Source organism: Pteropus alecto, unplaced genomic scaffold (assembly GCF_000325575.1).
Source record: "Pteropus alecto unplaced genomic scaffold, ASM32557v1 scaffold251, whole genome shotgun sequence".
Lineage (NCBI taxonomy): Eukaryota > Metazoa > Chordata > Mammalia > Chiroptera > Pteropodidae > Pteropus > Pteropus alecto.
Window position 1 is genome coordinate 2,519,498 of NW_006431048.1, and position 11,875 is coordinate 2,531,372.

Here is an 11,875-nt window from a genome sequence, read left to right on the forward strand (position 1 = left end):
AGGGAAAGTATAAGGCAAGCTCAGGGTATCTTCTTGTACCAGAAAGCAAGGATACACTCAGACATTAATGGGGACATACCAAAAGGGCACAGAACAGCTTGAAGGAGTTTCACTAAAAGTATAAATGAGACTCAAATTCAAAATTATCTTGGGAAGTTGGTATACTTAACCAAATTAACATGATGAAAACTAATAGAGATGACTAATGTACAGGGTTTAGGTTTAAAGAACCAGTTTTATGGGTTCAGGATGGAGAACAATCTTACATGGCAGTTGATCATGTAAAAAAAAAAACAAAAAAAACAGATATTTTAGACCTGAAGATGAACCCAAAGTGAGATAAGATTACTAAAAAAGCTAATGCGATAAGCAGCTCTGAAGAAATTCAGGATCTAAGTTATGTGAGGTAGAAATCTTACACTCCAGGAGGTGGCTCTATAATGTAGTGGTTAGCTCGTCTGCTTTATATGCAGAAGGTCCTGGGTTCGCACCCCAGGTGGAGCCATGGCCAATAGCCACGGACCATACCCCAGGTGTGCCCTGCCCCGGGTGCACACAGAGTGTGTAGGAGGGGACGCCCCTGCCTTCAGAGATCCAATTCTTAAGGGGAAATGGCAGCATCCATAGGTCAGGGGTGGAAGGTGGGGCGGGGCCAAAGGGGGTGGCGGGGAAAGAAATCTTACACTCTACCAAATGAGGCTGACTGGTATTGTTTTATATGCTATATACATTAATTAAGTGAGCTATTCTTGACATAATAGCTCTTCCTATGCCTCATAGCAATTTCTATTTTTAAACACTTCCATGTGCCAGGCACTTGTATGAGAGGCTTACACGTTTTGCCCAATTTAAGCCTCACTGAGGTGGGTGCAATTATAATTCCTGTTCTACAAGTGAGGAAATTTAGGCTTGATCAGATAAAGTAACCATCTAGGTTAGACAACTAACAAAGGTATATACCTATAACTGAAATCTGCCTAATTCCAAGGTCTGCAACCAATATGGTAAAGAGTCTGAAAGTCATATAAAAAACACTATTGAAGAAACCAGAGGTTTTGAGCCTGGAAAAGATTAAGGGGACACATGGCAGGTATGTTCAAATACTTAAAAAAGAAAAATATTCTGTATGGTTTCAGAATAACTGGTATGGTTATAAGCAGCCAGAAGGCAGCTCCACAGTTAACAACAGAATGCGTGACCTCGGGAGGAGAAGCATCTGTCAGGGCCACTGCAGATGAGACTGGTACTGGGAATGTAAGAGGGCTCTATGGATTCTACCTTGACATTTGCTCCAATTCCAATGCAGCTGGCTTCAAGCAGAACTTCTGTGAGTCTAATGATCTCTCGCCATAGCTCTCACTTAACTCTCAAGTGTTAAAACTCTTCTCTAGGCCCACACAGTACAGCTTCTTGTTACAGTATTCCTTTGTGTTCCACCTATGCCAAAGCCCTTCCCATTACCAAAGGGTAAGAAAAGCCTGAGGGTAGGATGCAGCTGCCAAAGAAAGGGGATGCAAACAAGGTTTTGGGAACAGAAGAGCAGAGGGCATAGGTACAGTCTAAATCTCTGGCTGAAAAGAGCACGGATACAATTAAGGCCTTGGATTGAAGAAACAGACTTGAGCCGTACTAGGCAGCCGTTTTAATTGTCAAATGGAACAGACAACCAGGATGAAGCATAGCATATCGGAAGGAAAAGGCCCCTGGCAGAAATGAAATGATAAAAACCTAGTACTGAAAGATTCTTCTTTGAGAAAATGTATAAGCCAGGGCTGAGAATTCTGCAATTAGTTATGAAAACCCTGAACCAAGAAGCAGATATTTCTAGACCAGATGGTGTGAGATGGGACTGGCAACGCGAGACACATGGTAGACCCAGCCAGGCCTAACACAATTCTCCTAACAATACTGGTCAAGGGAAACTACCCTGCATGTCAACATCAGGGCTCATGTGTGCCTTTAAAAGAAAGAGAATGGCACATAACTAAAAATGCTATTTCCAACCTAAACAATAGAGTATGGTATACGTAAATTATAGCATATCAAAACAAAGTAACACTGGAGTGTTGGTTAAAATTAATCACCACATTTTATAGACAATCTTTAAAATTAATCACCACATTTTATAGACAATCTTAAAAGCAGGGAATATATTTATTGGAAAAAAAAAAGTACCAGCTCAATCCATGAGTTTATACTGACAGTGACAGGATCAATGGATTCTACATAATGCCACCAGTGTCTGGGAACAAAGAGAACCTGAAAATCAAACAAAAAATGGTTAGCATAAGAACAGGCCATTCTATTTTTATGTCAGAATCAAGCCCTAATTGAAGATACTAAGGGAAAAAAATGTAACACAAATGAATTTATAGTAACATTGCTGTAGAAAAGGGAACGACAACAAAATCTCACGATCATTTTACTCTTTTTTTAATTGACAAATTCACATGTTCTACAAAGAATAGTGCCAGCTTCTCCAGTGTCTACTCTCCTTAATCCTCGACCTTCTCTGTCTACATTGAATTCTTAGCAGAGGATTGTGAGATTTTAATTTTTCCTTTCCATTGCAAAACAGTTGTATGCATTCTGAGAAAGGGCATAGGTAAAAATATAAGACAGTTTCTGTTGTCTCACAGTCTAAAATCTACCCAGTGAAAAAATAATAAATAGAAAGGTGGTGTTATAGAAGTGGTATATGAGACAAGTGGACATTGGTGCTAGAGAACTTCAGAACTGAGAGGTGAGAGACGCAGGCATGAACTATGGAGGTCAGAGGCAACCTGGATGGAAGAAGAGTGATTAGAACCAGGGCCTGGAGAGAATTTAGACAGAGAAAAGAATGAGGACATGCCAGGAGGGAGAAGTGGCACAGGCTAGGAAAGTGCGACTGTTGAGGGACAAAGTAGGCCAGTCTTACTACTGCAGAAGGAGTAATGAGAGAGAGATAAGGTGGGAAAATTAGGTTAGGGTCTGTGGAAGGCTCTTAATTCAGAATAAAAAATCTGGATTTTGTCCTGTAGGCATTAAGAGTTGCTGAAAAATACTGAGTAAGCGGATGGTTAAAACAGTGACATTGTGGGAGATCCTAGGAAGGACAGGAGAGTCTTGTAATGTTTCGTTTATTAAATGTTAATATCTAAACGGGAAGGTATAATTAACGAAAGCAATGGGCAGAGTCAAGAAGGACTGCATTTGTCCAGATTCAGTGTAAGATTTCCAATGGAAAGCTGAGTAGAGCAGATGGAGATGGACCAGAAGCTTCTGGGCTTCAGATTTAGAAAACTGGTGGCACTTCATATGGACAAGGTGGAGCCGGGAGATGGGAAGAGAGCTTCTTTTAGTGTAACTGGGCACGAGAAATGACGACTGAATTTCGTCATTAGGTCATGAATGTCCTATCACAGAGTATACTTTCATTAAAGTGCTAAGAGAGAGAGAGCCAGATTGTGGTGGATTACAGAATGAGCAGATGTAAGGAAAACTGATACAACAGACAGAAATACTCATTCAAACGTGGCTATTAAAATCAAAGAAAAAATAAATTAGCAATCACTTCACATCCACTATAATGTTAATAATAATAATAATAATAATAGGAAATAACAAGTGTTGGTGAGCATGTGAAGAAACTGGAACGTGTACATTGCTGGCGGGAAGGTAAAATGGTACAGCTGCTGTAGAAAACAGTTTGACAATTTCCCATAAAGTTAAAAACAGAGTTACTATAAAAGCCAATGATTCCACTTCTAGGTATATATATCCAATATAACTAAAAACATATGTTCATACAAAAACTTGTACACAAATGTTCATACCAGCATTATTCATCACAGCCAAAAAGTGGAAACAACGCAAATGTCCATCAACTGGATAAACAAAATATATCTCTGTTCCAGCCATAAAAAGGAATGAAGTACTGATAACATTCTACAGCATGAATGAACCTTGAAAACATTATGCTATGTGAAAGGAGCCAGTCACAAAAGCTCATATATTGTATGACTGCACTTACATGGAATGTCCAAAACAGGTAAATCTATAAAGAAAATAGATGAGTGGTTGTCAGGGGATGGGGGGACAGGTGAAGGGGAGTAACCACCAACAGGCTGAAGCAACTTGATCAAGACAAATTGTTTGAGTTGGCATATTCAAGTGTGAAGTAAGCAGGAAAGGAGCCAGTGACAAGGGAGCAATGGAAGGAAAACAGGCAGGGGAAAAGAATAACCAAGGGAATAAAATCTCCGTAAGAGACTCAGAAAACCTTTCAAATTGTTAATAAAACATCAGAAAGCAAATGTCGGTGTTGCAAAAGTAACTTCCCCCACTAGGCAGTAGCACTAGGTACAGTATCTTTGGAAATGTTTCAGAGAGTCAGTTATAAAAGCAACATTCCTTCTTGCTTAAAGGCAAATCATTCTCAGTTCATTATGCCTCATTATACGTGGATGCGTTCCAACCTGTGTATATGTATCTGGGTTCTAGCATAGTTGAACAGATATGAATTGTGAATAAATGTTCCAGAACTGCTTGAGTACTCACGCTTGACACTTTCTCTTAACCTGAATAAAAATGACTGAGTTCTTGTCTTCCTCCACAGTCTATTCTCTTTACCAGTAGGAGGAGCTATGTTCCCTCCCATCTTTCTATGACAAGAAGCAGAGAAGTGTGTGTGACACCTGCAGCTGGGGAAACTACCTTCCAAGAGCAGAGCACCAGGGAAGGAAACCATTCTCATCTGTATTGCAGGGAAGGAATAATCACATGGCATAGACTTGAGAGAAGTTATAGCTAGGGAGTCTTCTGACAGGTCATCAAGGTTTTAAAGCCCCCATTACCTGTCCTGGGCTCAGCGTAACCACATGTCTTCGAGCTTTCTGGAACTCAGGAAATCGTTTTAAATCAGGATTGACAACATTGATTTTACTGAACACACTAGATTCTTCATAAGGGATTCTAGTTGGATAAAGAAAGGGAGTATCTTCAGGAGGAAAGAGATGCCATCTTTTCCTAATTAAAAAAGAAAAAAAAAGACACAAATCAGTATTCTGCACTCGAGACAAAACAGGTAAGACGACAGCAGCTCAGTGTTCATTTTTACTCATTTCCATTGAATCCATACAGAAATAGAGGCGCAACGTCAGTGGTCACCTGGCCCACCTCTCACTAAATGCTGGAATCTGCTCTGCTGAAACCTGGTGGAGGCAGAACAGGAACTAGTGATATCTCACTATGCCCTGAAGCAGTCCTTTAGCAGGGACAGGATCTAGTCTGAAAGATCATTTTTTCTTATCTCAAAGTTGTCATAAATTGTTTTCATCTCCTGGTTCTAGAGCTACCCAGAATAACCCCCACCTTTTCAAATATCTGTATTCTTATCTTATCCAGAGAAACCACCCATAGTTCTATCCACCAAATATTTTCCAGACTTCTTCCTGTTTGTTGTAAATTCCTTAAGTTAAATATTTAAGTTAATCCATTAAGAAAAAGAAATGTATGGAATGCTACACAACTTAAAAGTAGCATAATATAGAAATGTTCAAAAAGAGAAAACTGAAATGTTTCGGTCACTTTAAAATTTTGTGAAAAATAGAGGTGATAAGTTTTAACTTACAATAGACACACTTCGAGCCAACAGAGGGTGGGCATCAGAGGCAAAAGAGGAAGAAGTGTGAAAAAGGAAAAGACACAGACAGAAATACAAAGATAGGGAAGCAAAGAAAAAGAGAAAAAAAACACTAGTTCTGAGAAAATCCCCGAAGCCCTCTAGTGACCCCGTGCAGATACAGTGGGGCTCGCATGCCCTTTCAGAACTGGAAAGCAGTTGGCTGCTATTTTCAAACTAAGAAGTATATGCTAAAGTCTTATTTTGCCTTAGAGATGATAAAGTTGCTCTATTCCATTATACATATAACTAGTTTAGAAAAATTGTCAGCATTTGGTATGTTTCAAATGTTAGAGCTGGAAGGACTCTTAAAAGATCATCAGTCTAATTTCACTTTCAAAGTAGTGGAAGAGGGACCTAGTACTTGCTCTGGTCATTCACTGAGCGAATGGTTAGTGGCAGAACGAAAACTGGGTCACAGATCTCCTGACCTCTGCAGGTCCCAGCTCCTACCACCCAAAGGAAGAGACATAACAACCGTCCCATACGATTTGCTTGGCTTGGCTTAAAATGTAATATATATGCATCCTTCTCCTGATAATCAGAAAACACAGTCAATCATCACATCATCCACTGCTCATAAAACTTCTCATGGTTCTGCAGGCTGAAAGAACAGAGAATAAGCAGTATCTCCGCCTGGGAGCCAAGACCCTCAGGCTCCAACCTGCCCCTCTGGCCTAATTCCTCTGTCCCCAACACACAACTTACACCGGACCACTCACAGGGTCCTCTATATCCCCATTCTCTCCTAGGGCACTGCGCATGCTGCCCCCACTGTCCCTCCTATCTATGTCTTTCGAATACTCACCCATCCTTAAAAGCCTAACACAAATGGCAACTCTGGTCTGAAATTTTCTCTGATTTTTCCAATAGGAATGTTCTCTGCTTTTCAGTTCCACAGCTCTATGAAACCTTCCTCAAGAGCATGCTCATTCTGCCTTATATCACTGCTATCTGTGGGCTTGCCTGTACTCTAACTGTAAACTCTTAGGGCAGTCATGTCTTATTCATTCAATCTGTTCCTACTGTAACACATAGTACCTGCACAGCAAGATACTCAATGAATATTTACTGAATAGTTATTTTATTACTCCAGAGCTATATGAAGCCAGAAAATATGCTCTATTACAAAGTTATAATAAACCTATATTAATTTTATAACACAGAAGGAACCCAGGTATTTTTTGGTAATGTTTTTCCAATCTGAATTTCTTTGGCTTACTTCCCAGTTCAGAACACATGGAAAGTGGCTACTTAAAACGATGCCCTCTCTTACTAAATCTAAGGTTAGACTATTAACTTCACAAGGGCAGGAACCATGCACACTTGATTTACTGTTGCATCTACAGTGTGTAGTAATGCACTTAAGATGATCTATGCCCTTTAATAAAGACTTGATGATTCAAAGAGATTACCAGATATCATTTTATAGTTTTCAAAGTACTTCACATGTGAAATCTATTCGTGTACTTACTCAGTTTCTCTTGGATCCACTCATAAGCCTTTCATGTCTAAAGGGTCTGAGAACTTGGACATGGCCCTTTCTGCTTTTTCCTCTGTGCTGCCCTATAAATGTCTCAAAAGGCCAGGAGGGGAGATTAGGGGATCAAGAATTAGGGGAAAATAAGACTGCACGTAAAACAGCTGGAGTACATCCTCCAAGCAGGAGAAACCCTTAAACTCTCATATAACAATTAGAACCAGAGACTATCAAAAGTATTACCTGACTTAGCCCTTATATCTCTTAGGGTCCACAGACATATGGAGATAAAAAAAAAACTGACTGGAAGTAAAAAACAAAAACAAACAAAGAAACAAAAAGAAACAAAAACTGCATTGTGTCTAAGGTAGGCACAAACTAAAATTTAGAGTTGAAGGAGGCCATATGCAACCTGGTCCCACAGTTCTCAAACCAGGTTCCCTGGCATCCCCTCAGGGACCTGAGGGTAGCAGCAAAGCTTCTTCTTTTCAATAAACTGCTCTGCTCTTATTTATTTAGTTTGAAGAAATCGTGTTCCTGCTTTTAAATAAAAGTTTGAAAACTACAAATGCAGACTCATATATAAAAGAGCTAAGCAGAGAACTGTCTACCTTACTAGGAGTGGACTCCTGGAGTTCTAGGATCAGCTTTCTGAAGGCAATCCTGAACATGGCTGAGAGACACACATGGAAAGCATCACTTAAACTTCCCCTCACTTTGCAAAGGAGGAAACAACCAGAAGTCAAGAGATCTGCCCTGATCGTGGGGCAAGCTGACAGGAGAGAGCTGAGACTAAACCTTGGGGTCCTGCTGCCTACTCAGTACTCATTCCTCTTCTTGTGCACCACACACACACCCACACACACATGCAGACACATGTACTTTAATGCATATGCATGTGTATTACCTTCCTTGTACCTGGAATACTAAATTGCAACCATAGGAGTCCAGATGACAGGGTGTATGGGCCCCCAGGGAGCCAATCCACAATGTACTTTCCTGTCCACTTCTTCCAGGAAACCCGAAGTCAGACCATATCACATCCTGTTTTAAAAATAAAGTTACAGACCATCAAGAATCAACCAACTCCTCTGTGTGGCAGTGTTGCACATTTTCACTTGCACATTTGGTTTTTGGCTTTTGTAATACTCTCTTATAAAAAATGCTATAGATGGAGGTTAGGTTTCGAGGGCAGTCCAAGAAATCTTTTTACTCAATAACATATCCGAATTACCTAATAGTATTTATTCAACAAACACTTACTGACTGCCCACAACATGCCAGGCTTAATGTTCTTGAAGCTTATGACAGAATTCATAAACAAAACAGACAAAAACGCCCACCCAAATGAAGCTTACATAAAGGTTTGAGACAGACAAAAAACAATGGACATAATTATGCTGAGATCTAGGAGAAGTGGAAATAGTGACTGCAATGAAAATAGTATTTCAAATATCTCTGAAGCTCCACTCAAGAAGCTAGAAAGCCATCCTTCTTCCAAGCAGTGCAGGTATTTCTGGGCATAAGTAACATTAACTTTTTGCATTTCAATGACCACATAAAATAAGTTTTCTCCTAGGTTAGTGGAATTACTTAATCTATAGATACAGGAGTCTTATTAGTTCATACTTACCAAATCAGTCTCCAGGTGAGGGTGTCACAGCATATCTTTTGAAATACATATCCGTAAATGACTTCTGCTCTAATCTCTAAAGTCCTGAACTCTTTAAGTGTAATGAACTTTAAAAGAGAGAGAGCACAGTGCTCTAGACTTTGCTCTCCTTACATCTGGTTCTGTGGACAGATCATACCCACATCAATTACTGACTCACAATACTATCTGGTCTAGAAGTTCTCAAACCAGGCTCCCTGGCTTCCCCTCAGAGGTCTGGGGGTAGCAGCAAAGCCTCTTCCTTTCAACAAACCATTCTGCTCTTATTTATCTAGGTTTGAAGAAAGGGTGTTCTTGTTTTTAAATAAAAGTTTGAAAACTACACATGTAGTCTGACAGAAACCCAATTCCATGGAATTAAAAATATGTCTAAGATAGAAAAGAGCTAACTAGTGAATCAGGCATGAAAGTTTTGCTTTACTCATTTTTTTCATCACAAATTTTCCCTCTTGGGTTTAAAAAAATGAGACAGAACAAAAAACACTTCTATGTGCAGAACGTGGTCCTAAATGCTGATACTTCTTTAATCACTATCTTCAATCTATATTTTCTATTTTTAGAGACAAACCATTAACAGCTGTATTCAAAGAGAAAGAGGATTTTGGGGAGACATTTAATAGATGGTTTTGAGGAAGACTAGAAAGGACATTTTCATTTTTGTTTTAAGTGATGAAAATAGCAGAACATGTGCACATAATTAACGTCTGTTATAGAATGTAGTTTTTGCAAGGTCAGCACCATTGTAAATGCGTATGACTCACAGGCAGCAGCTCCAGGGAGTGGCAAAAATCTTATGCCCTCTGGATATAGCCCATAAGCTCACGCAGTGAGCTTACTTCTGTATTCCCAATGTCTAACCTAATACCCAGCTCAGGGTAAGTACTTAAAACATTGAGTGCTTGGTAAGGAAGGAAGAATTTGTTGGCTGATTATAGGTGAATGATTCAGGTCAAGTACATTTTTAAGCATCTACCGCACATCTGGTATGATGCTGGGTATTTAGAATACAAAAAGTAATACAACACTGTCCCACCTTTCAAATCTATTAAAAAAAAGACAGTCCCATAAATGAACCCTTTCCCTATAATGTGGCAAACGCTCTGACAGAAGTGAGCAGAGGGTGCTCTAAATTCACAGAAGGGCTCCTGGTCTCAAGTAGGGAGCCTGGGGAAGGCTTCCAATTAACCTGGTCCTTGTTAAACAATTCATCATACTTCAGTCTGGAATTTAACTAAAGGCAGCTGAAAGGCATTCAGTATAAAAGAAAAATCGGGATGATTTAGCTAAGAAGAGGCTGGTGTTAGTGATTCTTAATCTTCTTCTAGATACGCTCCTTCGGGAATCTAATGAATGCCAACACCCCTCTCCCCAGAGAAATGTATGCACACAAAAAATTTCACATATACTTTGAGGGAGTCAATGGACTGACTGCAGGTGAGAAACTTTGTTCTAGACCATGCTTCAGAAAGAATCACAGAAAAAAGACTTCTACAGGGTGGGTGGGTGGGGGTACTATACGACAAACTGATAAGAAGCTTCCTTGACCTCTTATCTAACATAATAATGACTAAAAAAGGAAAATGATTTCTAAATGATTAGATCAAGGTGACCTAAACTACCTAAAATTCAGCAGCAAACTGGCTGGGAAACCAAAAGATGAAGGGTTGGAAAGTGGTGGGGGGTACAGTTGGAGAGTGTCAAAGCAAATCTGTCAGAAAATAGCATATAAGGGTCCTACTTTCTTTCCTCCCAGGCTCTTGAGAGCTGAGCCTTTCTAGCCAATTAAGTTCAGCTACTTACAGGTAGCCAAATGTATGAAATCAGTGTGGGCCCAAGAGGAATCTGTCTTAAGTCTTACTAAAAACAAGTGACTCTATAAGGCCACTATACCAGTGAAACCAACACACGTGACTGATGGGGTGACCCATTCTGGATTCTATTCTCACATCCACTTCTAGTGTTGGAAAAGTCTAAAGATCATTTATATCGAGAAAATTCTATTCTAACACCACCCCTGAAAAGAGCAATCAAGTATCTTGTTAACTAACTGCTTACTTCAAAAACACCATCTACTTTCTTATGACTTCCAGAAGGTCCTAAATTGGCTTTCTACAGATACGAACATGTTTATTTCCTCTTCTGCCAAAAATAGCTGTTTTAAATTATCTGTAAGTTCCCTCTTACCCCTATGTAGTCAGTCTACCTGCCTCCACTCTCAGCCCTTATCAACCACGAATCTTATCTGAGTAACTAGATCTACTTTTTTCCTTAGTTCCTAAAACTGTTCCAATTAACAATTTAAATAATTGTTGCAGACTCAAACACCATTTTTAAAATGCTATACACATAACCAAATCTTCCATAATTTTATAGTTTTAGCCAAAGAACTGAAGAAAAACTGGTAAGATGCTTATAATAAAGAAGGGTGGCTTTTTTTTGGCCTACTATGTAAACCAATCACCAAAAGTAATTCATTCTTAAGTCGTTTAGTTCTAGATGATATATTACTTGGTAAAAATATTTCTTTAAATAATATTTTCACATATGCATTAGTACTTTCATTCCTGTTTTACAGGTAAGATATCTAAAGTGCAAACAGGTTAAATAAGTTTACACTAGCTCATACTGAATCTAGGCTCTGAGAAAGTATTTGTTCTCTTACCTACACGATGCCATGTGGGCGACTGGTTAATTTGAGTCTCCCATTAAAAGTTGTCTTCTGAAAACATAGGGATTAAACTCAAGGACTTCGGACTTAAAGAGGATTTTATGAATTTGACCTCAAAGGCAAGGAAAGGAAAAGCAAAAATAAATGAATGGGATTACATCAAACTAAAAACCTTCTGCTCAGCAAAAGTAATCGTCGACAAGGTAAAGAGACAACCATCCGAATGGGAAAATAGATTTGTAAGCAACGCCTCCGATAAAGGCCTAATATCCAAAATACACAGAGAACTCATATGACTCAATAACAACAAAAAAACAAACGATCCAATCAAAAAATGGGCAGAGGACCTGAACAGACACTTCTCCCTAGAGGACATACAAATGGCCAACA

General features: G+C 39.3%; 1 protein-coding gene across 3 annotated transcripts in view; it reads right to left on the reverse strand.

The window, feature by feature from the left end:
• The window catches only part of HSPBAP1 (HSPB1 associated protein 1), a 47,131-nt gene that overhangs the window by 4,539 nt on the left and 30,717 nt on the right, over positions 1 to 11,875 (reverse strand). For all 3 annotated transcript variants that reach the window (XM_006905569.3, XM_015595859.2, XM_025052076.1), the window contains 3 exons: positions 8,053 to 8,189; positions 4,839 to 5,010; positions 2,176 to 2,259 (listed from right to left, as the gene is read on the reverse strand). In XM_006905569.3, the coding sequence (XP_006905631.1) occupies positions 2,176 to 2,259; positions 4,839 to 5,010; positions 8,053 to 8,189 (393 nt within the window). The remainder of the gene's footprint in view (positions 1 to 2,175; positions 2,260 to 4,838; positions 5,011 to 8,052; positions 8,190 to 11,875) is intronic.